Source organism: Teleopsis dalmanni, chromosome X (genome assembly GCF_002237135.1).
Source record: "Teleopsis dalmanni isolate 2A chromosome X, ASM223713v2, whole genome shotgun sequence".
Lineage (NCBI taxonomy): Eukaryota > Metazoa > Arthropoda > Insecta > Diptera > Diopsidae > Teleopsis > Teleopsis dalmanni.
The window spans coordinates 92,059,333-92,077,001 of NC_051848.1; the positions used below are offsets into that span (position 1 = coordinate 92,059,333).

At 34.1% G+C, this 17,669-nt stretch overlaps 2 protein-coding genes and 1 long non-coding RNA gene across 4 annotated transcripts in view; 2 read left to right on the top strand and 1 right to left on the bottom strand.

Annotated features, from left to right (window-relative positions):
- LOC119687972 (neurotrimin) overlaps positions 1-17,669 on the top strand; it is a 114,901-nt gene that overhangs the window by 33,909 nt on the left and 63,323 nt on the right. The window lies entirely within an intron of this gene.
- LOC119687971 lies at positions 2,293-3,796 on the bottom strand. Its single transcript, XM_038102543.1, has one exon. It carries the CDS (start codon positions 3,772-3,774, stop codon positions 2,920-2,922), a length of 855 nt encoding a protein of 284 aa, XP_037958471.1. The 5' UTR covers positions 3,775-3,796; the 3' UTR covers positions 2,293-2,919.
- LOC119687973 lies at positions 9,228-13,219 on the top strand. Of its 2 annotated transcripts, none has more exons than XR_005253294.1 (3): positions 9,228-9,314; positions 9,400-9,556; positions 12,979-13,219. It is a non-coding gene; the product is annotated as an uncharacterized LOC119687973 (long non-coding RNA). The 2 variants fall into 2 exon arrangements; XR_005253293.1 differs by having other exon boundaries at positions 9,413-9,556.

The window sequence follows — 17,669 nt, forward strand, 5'->3', positions numbered from 1 at the left end:
TTCCATTTATTTCGATTGTAAAAAGACGGTCGTTAATGCGTTTGATGACTTTGAAGGGACCTGAGTATGGAGGTTCGAGTGGTTTTTTGTTGTGGTCAATGCGTAAAAATACATGCGTGCATGTGTAAAGATCCTTGTGAACAAATATGTTTCTCTTGATGTGATGCGCTGCTGGAGTTGATTTAACGTTTTGAATAAACTCTTTAAACTTGCATAAAAATGACTGATGATCATCTGTGTCAGATTCATCTTTGAAAAATTCACCCGGCAATCTCAATGTCGTTCCATACAACATTTCAGCTGCAGAGGCATTTATGTCTTCTTTCCAGGCTGTTCTTAAGCCCAGGAGAACCGTAGGTAAAATATCAAACCAGTTGAACTTGTTGTTGCACATTAACGCGGCTTTTAATGATCTGTGCCATCTCTCTATCATCCCGTTTGATGCTGGGTGATACGGTGTCGTTCGGATGCGTTTTGCACCTATCAGTTTGCCAAGGGACTCAAAAAGTGCTGATTCAAATTGCGTGCCTTGGTCGGTCGTTATAGTTTTAGGAGAACCAAATCTCGTAATCCATGTTGAATAAAATTGCGTTGCTACAGTTTCTGCAGACATGTCCTTTAAGGGCACGATTTCTGGCCACCGAGTGAACCTGTCGATCATCGTGAGGCAATACCTATACCCTTTATGTTCAGGCACTATGATAATGTCTATATGTACGTGGTCAAATCGTTGACTTGTGTGTTGAAATTCTTTCGGAGGAAATTGATTATGCCGACTAATTTTTGATTTTTGACATGCAATGCAGGTTCGAGTCCACTGCGTGATGTCTTTTCTTAACGACGGCCAAACATATTTCTGACTTATTTGTTTTTTTGTTGCTCTGTTTCCGGAATGGGATAAGTTGTGAACTGTGTCGAATATTCTTCGTCTTAAGGTTTGAGGAATGAAAGGACGAACTGTAAAAGTAGAAGTGTCGCAAAAAATTTTAACGCCATTCGGATACACTAGCTCTTGCAATTTTAGTGACGACAGGCCGTTTAGAATTTGCTTTAGTTCTGTGTCAGTGCTCTGTTGTTCTGCTATCTCTTCCGTGGTAATTGTTAGCGGCATGTTTATCTGGCTTATTCTGGACAATGTATCTGCTATTATGTTGTCGCTTCCGGCTACAAAAATAATGTCCGTCGTAAATTCCGCGATGTAATTTAGATGACGCAGTTGCCGAGGGGATGCCTTCTCCATTTTTTGTTGAAAAGCATAAATTAGTGGTTTATGATCCGTTTTTACTATGGTGGTTCGACCTTCCAGTAAATGCCTGAAGTGTTTTATTGCTAGATATACAGCTAGTAGATCTCTATCATACGTGCTATATTTGACTTGTGATGGTTTCAGTTTGCATGAGAAGTATGCTATCGGGAGCCATGTCTCGCCGTTCAGTTGTTGTAGGTGAGCGCCCACTGCTACGTCTGATGCATCTGTGGTTACACACATGGGTGCGTCAGGTGCTAAAAATGTGAGCTTAGTCGCGTTGATTATACCATCTTTGCATTGTTGGAAAGCTTGTTTAAGCTGATCGGTCCAAACAATTTTTCGTTTATCATTCTTTATTGAATTTTTGAAGAGACTATTTAGTGGCGCTTGCATTTGTGCTGCCTTAGGAATACACTTTCTGTAGAAATTGATAATGCCCAGGAAACGTCGAAGTTCCATTATGTTACTTGGCATTGTAAAATTTTTAATCACTTCAACTCGTTCTTGTGGGGGATTTAATCCTGTCGCTGATATTTCGTATCCAAGAAATGTGAGTTTTTCTACACCAAATTCGCATTTCGAACTATTGATTACCAATCGAGCAGCTTTTAGTTTTTGTAGGACACATTCAATATGTTCTCTATGTTTAGTATCATTTTCCGAAAATATTAGAATGTCATCTAAGTAACAGAACACGAAATCTAATTCACGAAATATTGAATCCATGTATCGCTGAAAAGTCTGTGTGGCATTTTTTAGACCAAATGGCATCACGACAAATTCAAACAGACCTATTGGTGTGCTTACCGCTGTTTTCACAATATCATCTGGATTCATTGGTATGTTATAATATGCTTTCGTGATATCGATCTTAGAGAAAATATTACTGCTGTGTAGTCTTTCGGCTATGTCATCAATGTGCGTAATTGGGTAGCTATCAGGTTGGATGTGGGCGTTTAATTTTCGGTAGTCACCGCACGCTCTCCATCCACCCGTTTTTTTCTTTACTAAATGTATAGGACTTGCCCAGGGCCTCACTATACCTTGATGTAGTAATACACGGAACTCATCTTTGATTGCTCTTAATTTTTCACCTGAAAAACGCCGTGGGCGTTCTGATATTGGCTGGCAATTTGTTATTATTCTGTGTTGAACGCTGTTTGTTGTTGGTAGTTGGTACCTGTTCAAATTTGTTACGTCAACATATTTTGCGATGACGTCATGGAATTTGATGGATGAATTTATTGTCGAAACATTTTCGTGGGCTACTTCTTTCAGTAGACCCTTTGACTGTAACGTGGTTTGCGTATCAATGAGCGATTTTGCCCTCAAATCGATTTGTAAGCCGTAGTGCGTGAGAAAGTCTGCCCCAATTATGGCTGTTTTAACATCAGCGATGATGAAATACCAGTTGAAGTCTTTTCTAAGGTTTAAATCTATTGCTAGTTGCTTGTTGCCAAAAGTTTTGATTGCAGTGTTGTTCGCTGCATAAAGAACTAAATCGTCTGGTTGCATTTTACTTTTTGGATTGATGCCTGGTAGTGGAAGTAGTGATATAGCTGACCCAGAATCAATTAGAAAATTAATGTTGTTTTTTCTGTCATAAACATGTAAACGTAGCTCTTGGTTTTTTATGCTGTCGCCAACCGTGTTTGATGACGACAGCCTCGCTAGTTTCCCTGTCGATTCTCGCTTTTACGTTTGCCAAACTCGCACGGTTGGCTACATTTAGTCGCTGCTGCACCAAATTTTATGTGGTAGTAACAGACTTTCTCACGTCTGCAAGAACTGATGCGGCTGCGGCTGTTGTCTCTACCACGATTGTCTCGTTTCTCCAATCTGTCTAAAGTTGCTGCTATGTTGATAAGCTGCTGATTTATTTGTTGGACCGAACTTTCTAATGTTGTTACGCGGGCTTCCAACTTGTCATTTGATTTGTTGGCGTTTGTGGTCATTACGTAAGATGGTACTGGACTGTTGTCTAATATTCTATCAGCAATTTCTGCTAGCTCATCAATACTTGTGGTTTTGCATGCTGATAGAATGCATCTTACACTGTTTGGCATACGTTGCAGCCACAGTGTTGTTAATGCCTCCTCTGAGACATTTGCGCCTGCTAATGTGCGCATTTCACGTACCAGTTGGCTTGGTTTTTTGTTCGAAAGTTCCAGACCGGTGAGTAGCTTTATGAGCTGCTTTTCTGACGATTCTGAAAAACGAGAAATTAGTTCTTTCTTTAATTTGTCGTATTTGCCTGTTTCAGGAGGATTTTTTGCAATATCCGCAACTTGTTGCAGCGTTTCTGCATCCAGCGCAGTAATTACTGTATAGAACTTCGATAAATCTGCTGTAACTCGGCTCATATGTAGTAGGCCCTCAATTTGCGCAAACCATAACGTTGGGTCCTTGGTCAAAAAGTTTGGCAACTTCATTTGCCCAATCGCTTGCACTGCCGACGCTTCCGCTTCCATAGGCCGGAATTTATTTGCCTCTGTTGGAGTCTCTGCATGTTCAGTTTCTTGCATTTTGCGTTTTCCTTGAAGTTTTTTTTTTGACGGGGTCACCAATTTATGGCTTTATGCCATAAGTTTATTAAACAAATAAAAAACACGTTTAGATTGTTCATTCACTATTTTATTTCTCACTAGCGTCAACTTGAAGTTGGCTGCTTAACCTAAACCCAAAAATGTCATTTTTGGTTTCCCTTTGCCGGTAGATGGCAAAGTGAACGCCACAAAAGAAAACTGCACACGCCATCTAGTGACATCAACTGATCCTCTCAAAATCCGTTATGACATCGTAAAGCTTATTTCATGAAAACCGTTCAGTTGTCAATTTTATTTTTAAAATATCTTGAGTAATTAAACTTCAACTTATCTCTATCAAAAAATTATTAAATGTTTTTGTTTTCTCGTATATTTATAACATCACATGTGTTCGATTTTTAAGTGAAGCTGCTCGTACTTTTATCGTTTACCACCATTTACTGGGCATTTCTCTCAGGCAAATTTCCTGCCCTTCAACGACTACGTAATAAATCCCTTCCTAGGAGTGTAGGGAATTAAACGACACAAAAATGCAATTAAAACATCGTTATTTCAAGTTCTTGTATGCTTTCACTCCTCGTACTTTACATGTTGAAGTCTTTCGAAATACCGACAGGAGGACAATAGGGGTAGTTACACATATAAACCTACCTCGACTCGTTGCTTTTTTGTGACTTTGCTTTTAATTTTCGTTAAAACACAAACCAAAGTCAAAATAAGTTAAGGCAAAAGAAGTGGAAAGTTCCTATTTTGTCCTTTTGGAAAAATTGTCATGCGAAAAATTATAATGAATTTTCATCATCGCTGGTACAGAAACCGCTATCACCGTCGTCAACCCGTCGGAGTCGCTACCACTTCCACTGTCAGCACACTCCTGAAGCCCAACCACGTCGAAGTTTCTTCGTTATTGGCAAGGCAATGGACACAACTTAACCGTTAAAATTTTTAAAACAGATTTCCTTTTACTTCGTTTATGTCAAGAATATTAAATTAAAATAAATAAAACTCCAATGAAGGCACGAGGCAGGGGTTGTGGCAAAATGTGGAATAAACTTGTATTCAACAAATAACAAATATCAAAAAGCAATAAAAATAAATGAATGCATAAACGGAATAAATTTTGTAAGCACAGAACAATGCTGCCAGTGCATTTCACTAACTAAATTTAGTCATCGTTGTTGCTGTAGTTGCCGGTATATTACCGTCACATCCACTGACGGTTCAGTGCACTCACAGTGCTCTTACACACAAACACAAACACACACGCACACACATATACCACCCACAGGACCAAAATTTGTTACATACGAGTATACACATATTTACTTTAAATACAAAACATATTTAAATTGAATACGAGGAGTTCGGCTATGTAGTATGAAGTATATATAAATAAATATATATATATATACATATACTAACCTGAGAGTATATATATATAAATATATATATATATATATATATATATATATGTGTGCATTTCATATATTTCATATATGTATATATATATATATATATATATATATACTAACCTGAGAGCTGTACAGTATATATGTATATACATATATATATATATATACGAAATAAAGCTCATCGGACAGCAACAAACATATAAAATTAAAATAACAAACTTAATAGTCGATATCTCTAGGGCCTATTATACTCGTGATATGTCCTATTTATAGTCTGAAGAAGTTTTGAATGAAGTTTAATAATAGAGTAAGATAACAAAATTTATTATGTACAAAAATGACTATTAATTAGTTAGATAGAGTGGGCTAAACTAAATAATAGAAAAGAGATTTATAAACAAACTCTGTGATCTATAAAATAAAACAATTAGCCTCTATTTGATCAAATCAGAGATTGGAAAGGTTTGATATACATAATGGACACTAGATTATTAGGAAAAGAGTCCAGGCTAAATACATTATGCGACAAATACTCACAATTCACAGCTAAGAGCCTGGTAAGAGCAAATATGTAATTATAGCATAGGATGTTTGTTGCCAGGCTTACGACCACGGTTGCCAAATGTGGTACTTTAGTACCAAAATGTTACTTTTTTGAAGTGCGAACTTTATTGTACATTATTATTAATTATTATTAAAAGTGTAGGCATGAAAATTGTCCAACAGCCGGTACTACGGCCAGAATAGTTCTATTGTACCAATTTCACTATTGATTACACAAAGCTCTTTAAAGCTTTGTGAACAAAATCTGGAACTGAATCTAGAGAAGAGCTCTTCATCTGCTGTGGTGACAGAAATTCCATATAAAACAGGTTTCTTCTGTGCGTTGTTAAAGCTGGGCAGTCACAAAGAATGTGCATGGTCGTTTCCTCAATTTCGAGGCATACATACTATTATACTATCCAAAAAAATGTATTTATAGATGCAATTGGGCGCTACGAAACTAATATAATTTTGTATATTGATGTAGTAAAAATATTGAGGCTACAAAAGGTAACAGAAAATTGTGATTGGAATGGATTTTAAGACCATAAATAATATTATGTTATTTATGTTATATCTTATTATGATATAGAAATATTTGATAAAATAAATATGCACTATATATGGTCAGCAAAAGGTAGTCCGATTATTTAAACAATAAAATTGCTATGGATAAAAAGATGTTCTATATCTTCTGTACATTATATACATATTGTATTTTCTTGTTAAAAGACAACAGAAAGAAATGATACCTTTTTGATTCAATTTTGGTACAGAAAAAAATTTTCAAGGGGCAACCAACTATAGTTAATATAATCGCAGGATACTTTTTTTTTGAATATAGATAAAAATATAGATAAGGAGGAGTCGAATGATCTTCTAATTACCGATTAAGTTTAATTTTAACGTTGTGTTGTAGTATATACTTCAGTTAAATATATCTAAATCTCCTTTTATCTATCAATTCTCTCTAAATTTATATATATAAAAAATATTTATAATTATAATAAAACTCTATTATAATTAGAAATTTAAAATGCATGTCGATAAAAAATAAATTAGAAATTACACATTTTCATTGTAAAGTTGGAAAATAATGCAGTTTAAGCATTATCTTTTTTACACTATTAATGAACTCTGGGAGAATTATGAAACCCATTAGGGATATCCATGTTACAGCCGAAAACGCAAAAGATTATAGGCTTTTTAGTAAAAGCAATTATATTTCTAATGCAACAAGAATTATGAGACACAACTATATTAAAATAATTAATTGCACCGTAGTGTGAATTACCAGTATTTATATGAAAATGTCATTCAAGTGCTTGAGAATTATAAGATCAAATAAAAAAAATTTCTGTTTGTATTGCACCAGCAAAAAAGAAAAATGAAACCAGAAAATTAATGATTATCTTAAAAGACGAATAATTTACTATTTACACAAAGGACGAATAAGAGAGTCTAAGTCAAATGATTAGGTTTTTTGTACAGAACTCTGAATATAATTACGTTGCTTACTAAGTAAAATTTGTCGAACTGTGGATGACTTTACTATTGCTCTTTATGGTTGTGCAGACGACTGCACTAGTCAAAATATTTTCTCTCTTCCAGAGACTTAAAAATTACTGGAGTTGTTATAAAGAATTGGTTATATGCACTTACGTTTTAAGAATAGTAAATCATTATAATGTGTATTGCTTCTTCCTTCTTTTTCTTTCGTACTTTCGTACTTTTTCGCTCAATAAACCACACATCATATTAGCTTTTCAATTATATACTTGCCATAATGATTGATTATTAACTCTTCTAGAGCACTACATAATTCATCTAAACAAAGAAAAACTACTGCACGGCAAAGAGAGGGAAACAATTCATCAACAAATTCAAGAAAAAGTGGAGTTTTCGTACTGTGTAGAGAGGACATTTAAATTCTGAAAAGATTTCTGATAAGACAATGCAAGTTTTTGAATAAAACCATTTGAGGCACTCGCATTCATTATAACCTTAAACCACGGTGAAATCAATAGCGAAGCTACTTCTTCAGTTGAAAAATCTCCTTATGTAGTGGTTATGTCTATTAACGTTCTAGAAGAAGTAATTATAGATTTTTGCTTGCCAAATGCCGTTTCTCAATCACATAAAATATTTTTGGGTTTTTTCTCCTTCTCTGGTTGTTTCCTCCTATAAATATGCAATACACAATTAATTGATTTTCTAAATATACCTGAAAAAATCTTTTTATTGGACAATAACAGGATAAGTAGGCTATATTAGTACTAGTATTATATAATAATAAAGTTCTATTAAAGCATTATTTTATATATCACAAGTTGTACACTGCACTTGCCACTAGCCACTCGCTGCTGGGTTTTTATTTGTTTTTATTAATATGATATTCTGTGGCCTTACAATATTGTTACTCCATCGTGGCTATAAAATATTAACGGGAAAATAAAATCACACAATAAATTGAAACTGTTATTGGAATTTCATAAATAACTGTCAACGAGCAGACTTCAGCTCTTATGAAATTTACGAGTATGTCTGCACACACTTCCGAGTGGCTTGAACGTGTATTGGAAGCGGAAAATGTTGGTGCAGGTTGTAGTCACTTTGAGGATTTGATTGCATAAAACCGCATGCAGTAATTTGGTTGGTCAGTTTGAAATGTTGCCAACATCACCGCAAAGCCAGACAAATCCAGTGGCTTATATAAAATTCCGACAAGATAACGGAACACTTCATTCTTAAACGAGATTGAGCAATCCAAAATGATTGGCTCAATTGGCAACACTGTTTTACAGTCTTTGAAACAATGCACCAAAAGCTGTATAGTATTATAATTATATTGTATTCAACAGAATCTGATAGTTCAATTTAAAAGTTTTATTTTTCTGTTCTTAAATCCATCTGAATCGAGAGATATGGGAGATAATTGAAGCTTTTTAGTTATACGTTTCCGATTTTTCCAAATATTATTATTTTCACTTCCACATAAAGTTTGATTGGACTTGATTTTAGACATGTGTGAGACTTGAACCCACTAAACTATCTCTTAGGAATAAATGGAGAAGACTTTCACAGCATTGTGAAAACTTCATTCCAGTAATCAGAGGAGAGAGAGGAGAACAAATAGACTTAGCGTACCTAGCGAGCTTGATTTATCTAAGCCACATAAGTTGTAATGATCATTTATCAAAATTTGTCTACTAAAGAACTATTGATACAACAACATTAGCTAGTGATCCCAACTAGATACAACTAGTGATGTTACAAATTGGTAATCGAAGTAACAAATGGGATGATTATGTTTACTAAAAATGATGTATGAGTACGCATAGAATAAAATGAATTTTACTTGGCTTAGTAAATTAAAGTTAAAATAAGAAAATTATTATTTCTTATTTTTTTTAATCATAGTATACAAGATAATTTCAATTAATTTAATATGAAAAAAAATATTGATGTATTAAACATTTTTTTTGTATTCTAAAACAATTGGTTCAGCTGTTAACCTATAGCGCAGTAAATAATATATTATTTATTAGTTAATATAACGTCCAAGTGAGTACCAACAATATACATCAAAAACAATTTTTAATTATTATTAAAATTATATTTTACAAATTAATGTGCTAAAAAATTGGAGTTTCATTCATTAGGATCGTTCTTTAGGATGATGATTGCTTTGCTAATAGCTTTAAGCTTTTACGCTTACGTGTTATCCATTTTATTGCTCAAAGAATGGAAGAGAGGCGCGATCAGTTCTAAGTACCATAGGGCTATTCAGCGAACTACGTGCTTGTGTAAGTACATATGTTTTCATATATATGGAATTTTCACAGACTTTCCCCAAATCCATTTATTCTTAAATCCTTTAAATCCTTAAGTTTGAAAAGGGTTATTATATTTATTATTAAATAACAGGCTATGAATCCGCATAGGTCTAAAAGATCTATTGTACGCCTAAAAGCCCAACTAACAACTAACAATTCTAGAATATTTTGTGGGTTTAATTTTACCCATTTGATTTGGGATTAAGATCCCGCTTTCAAGATAATCAAGTCTACATCTTGCTGCCGCTGGGCAGTGTTGTATAGAATATGTTTTGATGTTTTCTTCGCCTCATGACAGGAATCACTTTCTACCACACATATAATCTTCATGTGGTGATTGACTCTACAGTGTCATGTAAGAAGTTCAGTGTAGATTGTAATTTCGTTTCTGTTAAGGTTAAGGATTGCGTCAACTTTGAAGTGTTTAGGATCAATGAATCTTTTAAAAAGGCTTATAATATATATAAAAAGAAAAAACATTGTTTGTGATGGAGTTGAAACTTGATAGCTTTATATTTGGCTGGAAAAACTTAAGGGGCTATCGATCGAGCCCTTCAACACCTTAATATGAATAAATAATTTGTGTCTTGTACCATAGCTCGATACCGTGATACTGGTACCGTTGCTCGACACCCAGGAAATGGACAAAAAAAATACAGTAACAATACCAAAAATGATTCTTAAAGTGAGGAAGCGAATTGAGCGATACCCACGCCGTAGATGCAAACACATGACAAAGAAGCTGAACGTGTCGCGAGAAAGGATGCAGCAAATTATATAATTTGCTTAAAATTCTCGGTCTCGGTCTGGCGTAATTAAAAAAGTAAGGTTGGCACTAAAAAATACCAAAATGTCGATCGTCTGAAGCTACCGCTAAAAGCGAGAATGGGTCAAAACACCACAAAGCTATTTGTGGACAGCGTGGGATAGCTGTTGAAATTAAATTCAACAAAAATAAACAAAACGGGCTTTTTACTTTTTTCCAATTTTCGTCAACCATCCTGCATATATATATATACAGCACCTATAGCACTTTTTGGATAATTTCTTTTTTAATTTCAAGAATCTAGAACTACAGTCCCGTGACTAAATAATTTTACTGCGATTTAATGAAAATGGCTTTCACTCTTATTACGAGAGTTTAAAGACCAGCTATTGTTTAAATTTTTAGTTATAGAAAAACAATGTCGGAATCTAAATCATTAAAGTAATATCACTGAACTTCAGCACATGCTCCATAAGTTTGATTTTATTTATTTTTTTTATGCTATAACGCTTTTAAAAATACACAAATATATAATGAAATGCTCTAAGGCTGCTAAATGCCTTGTATATGAGATTAGATGTTTATATAAATTACATCTACATATATTTGACATTTATATGTATATACCATATGTTTTTGCCTGAAGAAAAAATGAAATTCCATTAATTGCGGTATTCCAATTATTGGGGAGAATTTGTTTCCATTTCAAAATTTTTTACCCACAAGGTCTTAGTTGGGACAGTGAATGAAATAATTTAGTATATTCACAAATATTTATGAATTTTCCATGGTTGTCGATACTCGCTAAAACTACTAACACTTTCTAAGTGCATGAAAATGCGTTTACACTGGTAAAGTTTTGACAAGATTTCTGTATACACTTTCAAATTTTCACAACTACATCTCTTATACAAAACTCACAAAAACTTTTGACAAAATTTGGACAGTGTAGACGGTAAGTTTCAAACGTGGAATGAAAGAAACATGGTGGTTTGAAGACCAGTTTTTGTTCGAATTCAGTAATGTTTCAATATACACTTGTTTCAAGTGAACGAAAAAAATGTGACGGTATGAAGACCATTCTTTGTTCGAGATCAGTAATGTTTCATAATATACTTCTTTCAAGTGGAACAAAAGAGATATGACGGCGTGAAGACCATTGTTCGTTCAAATTTAATAATGTTTCAATATACACTTGTTTCAATGAAACGAAAGAAATGTGACGGTCTGAAGATCATTCTTCGTTCGAGATCAGTAATGTTTCATTAAACACTTGTTTCAAACGGGGAATGAAAGAAGCTGGTGGTTTGAAGACCATTTTTTGTTCGAATTCAGTAATGTTTCAATATACACTTGTTTCCAGTGGAACGAAAAAAATGTGACGGTGTGAAGACCATTCTTCGTTCGAATTCAGTAATGTTTCATAATATACTTCTTTCAAGTGGAACAAAAGAGATATGACGGCGTGAAGACCATTTTTCGTTCAAATTTAATAATGTTTCAATGTACACTTGTTTCAAGTGAAACGAGAGAAATGTGACGGTCTGAAGATCATTCTTCGTTCGAGATCAGTAATGTTTCATTAAACACTTGTTTCAAACGGGGAATGAAAGAAGCTGGTGGTTTGAAGACCATTTTTTGTTCGAATTCAGTAATGTTTCAATATTTTGAAAAAGCTGAGTTTTGGGAAATGAAAAAGCTGATGAGCTTGCCAGAACTGCATCAAAAACTGCTTTTATAGGCCCTCAACCCTTTTGTGGAATAAACTGGGCTAGTACAAAACAGATTATCAAGGAAATGGAAAATCATATGCGGCTAGAGTACTGGGTAAACTTTCCAGGACTCAGACAAAGCAAAGCACTGATAACACCTTACTCCTACAAAAACATTCTTAAATTCTCAAAATGTAATTTAAGGATGATAACGGGTTTCATTACAGGTCATTATGGTCTGAAATATCACCTTCATAAACTACAATTATCTGCTAACTCTGAATGCAGATTATGCCTCGAAGATGAGGAAACAACCATGCACATTCTTTGTGACTGTCCAGCTTTAATAACGCACAGAAGAAACCTGTTTCATAAGGAATTTCTGTCACCAGAACAGATTAAGAACTCTTCTCTAGATTTAGTTCTAGACTTTATTCACAAAGCTTTAAGGGGCTTTGTTTAATCAATAGTGAAACTGGTACAATAGGTCTCTTCTGGCCGCAGTACCGGCTGTTGGGCAATTTTCACGAATACCTTTTATTATTATTAATGTTTCAATATACACTTGCTTCAAGTGGAACGAAAAAAATGTGACGGTGTGAAGACCATTCTTCGTTCGAATTCAGGAATGTTTCATCTTGCATGCGTCAGTCTGAACAACACTTATCAACAAAGGCATTGCATTATATATTTGAGTACTTTCTTTCGTAGAAACATATTATTCCGTTGAAAACAAAAGTAGTTTTGATTATAACAGAACAATCCTGTTACGGTCTGCTTAATTTAAACATTTAATTAAACTTCGCAATTGAAATGATTATGAATACTTTTTTTCAATATTTATTTTACTTATATTTCTACTTCCTTAGTACATATTCGGTCATACCATACATATTAATACCATTTAATTGCAGATCGTCGTTTACGCAGAGTTCCGTTTAATGACATCGCTACTGTGGAACTGGGCCTTGGACTCGATCCATTCTAGCAGTGTTGTTGGGGAATCAGTTCACGCATACGTTTGCAACTTATACACGGAGAAAGTATGTTCATGATACATACTTTTTTAATAAATTTATTTTTTTGTTCGTAATTCTTGGGCTTATTTCTGTATAAGTATGTACGTGGTAAAAAGTTAAAATTCTCAATAAAGTATTAATAGCAAAATAATTTTTTACCTTTATTGTGGGAAAATTACAAATAAGAGACATTGGCAAAAGACTTACTGTTTTTTGCCGCACATTGCAGCAGCCAAATAGACATAATGACACTTCATTTGTCGCGTAAACTTCTCTCTTCTTATATAAATTGATTAAATCTTGATAAAATAGTTTATTAGTCTTAAACGGTAAAGTCAGTAACATGAATTTGTTATTAGAATCTGTCTAAGTCTTAGAAAAAATACCAAAATATAAAATGAATAAACCAGAGCCCATAATTAAGCATATTTTTGACCGGTACGAAATCATTTTAAAAGTAATTTACTTCATTTTTAAATAGTGAAAAATATCTTTGCTTTGGTATCTTTTTTTATTGGGTAATGGAATTTCAAATGCAACAATTAGTTTGGTTACTCAATCAAACAAACAAATTGTTACTAATTTGTTTTCCTATCACAGTCCGAGTAACTATGAAATCTAGTTTTGAAGTTAAAGTCCCTCAAATCAATTCGTTCAACAAACTTCGTTTACACTTTTTCGTATTGATGCGAATAACAAGGATTTGCCTACTATGAAGGCACAATTCCTGCAAATATTGACAATTCGGTATTGTTACAGCTGGAACCAAAATTTTGAGAATTTCTATTTCTACATCATGGAATCGCTTGAAAGGGATTCTCCATTTAAAACAAACTTTCGAAGCAGACTTTAATTGAAGTTTTGATTTTTTGGTCCTTGATGGAGAAGTGGGAAATAAGAATACTGCGACAGTTACTAACTTAACATGAACGTAAAACCAAAAACTTTAATTATTGGTTAAAATACTATTCAAGGTAAGAATAAAAATATTTAGAGTTAGTTAAATTCAAGAGAAAAGGTCTACTATTCTTATACAGTTATATTTCCTTTAACTCGTAAGCATTAAATCAAAAGAGAAAAGTGATATTTTTTAAGCAATGAGTAAAAAATTTAAATACAAAACAGTAGAAAATAAGATTAATGAATAGGTAATAAAGCTTAATTATTACTCTTTAGAGCTCTTTAGAAAGAGGTCTCGGAAACCCTTAACATAGTTGATTGGTGCCACCTATGCCCTGGGAAGAAAAAAAGCGGATGTGGAAAATTTCAGCAAACGTCAGAAAACCTACCTACATACTATAACGAATCTTTTTCGCCGAGGTTCAATTCACCGGATCCCAGCTTCAATTCTACAATAAAAATTGTTTGCTAGAAACAGTAGTTCTGACAATAGATCTGACGCAGTTTAATGTGTACGACGCGGAGGAAGGTTTTGCCACAGAAATGTGTGTTTCTTTGAAATTTTACTAATAAAATGTTGACTTCTATTAATAAATAATTTCAAAGAAAATATATAGAAGTGTGAATTTATATATTTGATTGTCTTAGCACGTAAGATCTGAGCAACCTGTCTTCAGGTTCGTTACCTTGCTGGATGTGTCGATTGTCTTTTTGTCTCGCCTTCTATACTGGAGAAGACACTAGTGTTTTACATAAGTGTTTTGTTATATTGATTTTATATATCGATGTTGTTATTGTTTTGTTGTTATTTGAGTTCTTGTTACTCGTATTGTTTGAAATTTGGTGGTGGGATTTGATTATTTTTGTTATTGTCTTATTATTATTGTTTTTAATGATGTGGATTTTATGTTGCACTACTGATAACTTTACAGGCTTTTTAATAAAAGGGCTGGATTTTTTCTTAATAGAACGCTGGCAATTTGCATATAGATGGTTGCATATCTTTAATAGGGTACCTTGAGTGATTCTCTGAAGTAAGTAAGTAAGCTGTCTGGCCAGCTCGTCCCTGTGACCGGGTATCTAGAGTAGTGAAATTTTAACCCGAATGTTAATGCAATGATCAGAACAAATAATAAATAAATTTATATACTCCTTCGAGAAAACTTTATTACCTCATCATCACAACTACCTATTTTACAGACGTCGGTATAGATGGTTAGACCCTCTCCTAATAAGGGAGCTTTCGAAAGTCATATATCTCTAGATGGAAACTTGACATTGAATTTTCTGTCGAAATTGAGAATGGGAGAGGTGTAGTCATATTTTTTCAGAGTGACACTATACACTTAGACTGTCATCAATGGATAAGTTGAGTTATTTTTAATGTGAGTAGAGGTTTTTTATGGATAGTGATCTCACGATTTAATATAGTTCTTGAAGTGTTTTTGTAAATACTGTTACTTTACATATTTTTGCTTAAAATTAATAAAATATGTATTAAAAAAAATGAATTCTTCAAACCTATAGCTTTAGTAGTGGTGACCTCCATCAAAACATCAAAAATCCTGAAACATAGATTCCTAAAAAAAACGTTTCCTTACATACATACACATATTAGGCACTTTGGTTCAATGTTTAGTTTAAGTGCATTTACTGAAAAGTAGAAACAAAAAGAAAATCCAAAATCCAAAAACCAAAAACCAATAACCAAAAGCCAAAAACAATGCGCAGAGTAACGAGTAAAAGGTAAGTGACATCAATTGAATTGAAACAATTTACATGACTTTGCGCGGGCATCGTTAATTATTCAGTGTATGCCGCCGTAATCGTGAAGAATTGCTGCCACAAAGTCAGGAACGGAACGCTTCCGCTAATAGTGATTTTTTGAAGAAGCACACAACATGTACATGCACATGCCCACACACACATTCTCACACACAAACATATCATAAAACCACAAACAAGCATGCAAGCAGCTGTTTGCTTAGGACGAACACAGACATGTCGCTTGTTACAACAAATGGAGGCACGGTTTTTTCTTTGTGTTGTGAAGCTTTGTTGTGTGTTTGCATGAAGTGAAAATTATTCAACATATTGCTGTTGTTGTTATTGCTGAAGCTGCTCTGCTTCCGCCATAAACCTAAAACAATAAGGCAAATGGAAAAAAGCGCACATAAATATGCTGTAGACAACGTGCCAGCGACATGATGCACGTATTTGCCTGAAGTTTATGAGTGACAAAAACGTTGCGACGCTGCTGTTGCTGTTGTTATTGTTGTTGAAACGCTTAATTGACACAAGATGAGGAATTAGTGGAGGGTTATCATTACTGTTGTTATCCTGTTTTTTTTGCTTTCGTGTTTTGTGTGTTCTTTGTCATGCTCGATGCCGTTGTTAGCAATGGTGCCTTTGACGTTTCAACTATGGTGTGTTGCATTATTTTACTTTTCCCCTCCCCTTCTTATGTGCTACTTTTTATTTGCTTTAAACTGCTTAGAGTTTTTGTTGTTGGCGTAAACTGCGTGTTTTTTATTTGTGCGTTAAGGAAATCGTTTTGGCATTAAACAATGTTTTGAGAGGGAATTTAAATCAATTAATCCAGTAATTGAGGTCAGCACTTAAAACAGTTGTTGGGACGATTAAAACCATTAAACCATTTAGTTCATCCTATCACCACTTAGCACTGTCAGCTGTGAATGAACTACGAATTCACCTAATCCAGATTAATTGCATCAAAGCAAAAAATTTGGCTTCGATTGCTTTTTGTGTACATTGACAAATAGTTATGCAGTATTGTTGCAACATCCCAGCCCTCCTCTATAGTCCCGTTGTATAATCCCTAATCGAGAATTTTTTTGAGATTAGCGAATAGCCTCCAGCGAGTACTCGTTGGGAGCCAGATCTGGACTATACGGCGGATGAGGAAGCAATTCGAAGTGTGATTCGTGCAATTTTGCCATCGTTTTTATTGACTTGTAACATGGCGCATTGTCTTGGTGAAACAAAATTTTTTTCATCGCCATATGCGATCGTTTCTTCACAATGAAGACATAATATTCCCAGCTGACTGTGACTGTTGTGCCTTTGGACGTGGTTCACCGGCTGCAGTCCACTCAGTTAATGATTGTTTTGTTTCTGGAGTGAAGTGCTGGATCCATGTTTCATCCATTCTCACATATCAACGTAAAAAATCTGATTTATTACGTATAAACATGGCCAAACACTGCTCTGAATCATCAACACGTTGTTGTATTTGTTCGACTGTGAGTAAACGTGGCACCCACTTTGAAAAGAACTTTCTCATGGTCAAATGTTCATGCATAATTGTAAACACACTGCCTTTTGATATCTTTACGGTCTCAGCTATCTCATGCAATTTCAATTTACGATCAGATATAACCAATTTCTGGACTTTTGTGATGTTTTCTGGAGTAACCACCTCAATTGGACGACCACGTTTAAATTCAGCAAATCAATAACAAATGGCTCTTTTCGATGAAGCAGAGTCGGCATAACACTTTTTTTTTATCAAGAAGCAAAGATAAATCAACACACGAAATTATTTTGAACCCATTGTTTTCAAAATAACAAAGTAGCTTCACTTAAATGGCTGCCACTTTTTTCTGACTAATAGAAATGTCATGAAATTTTACATATAATCTTTTGAAGTTTGGTACTTCATAAAC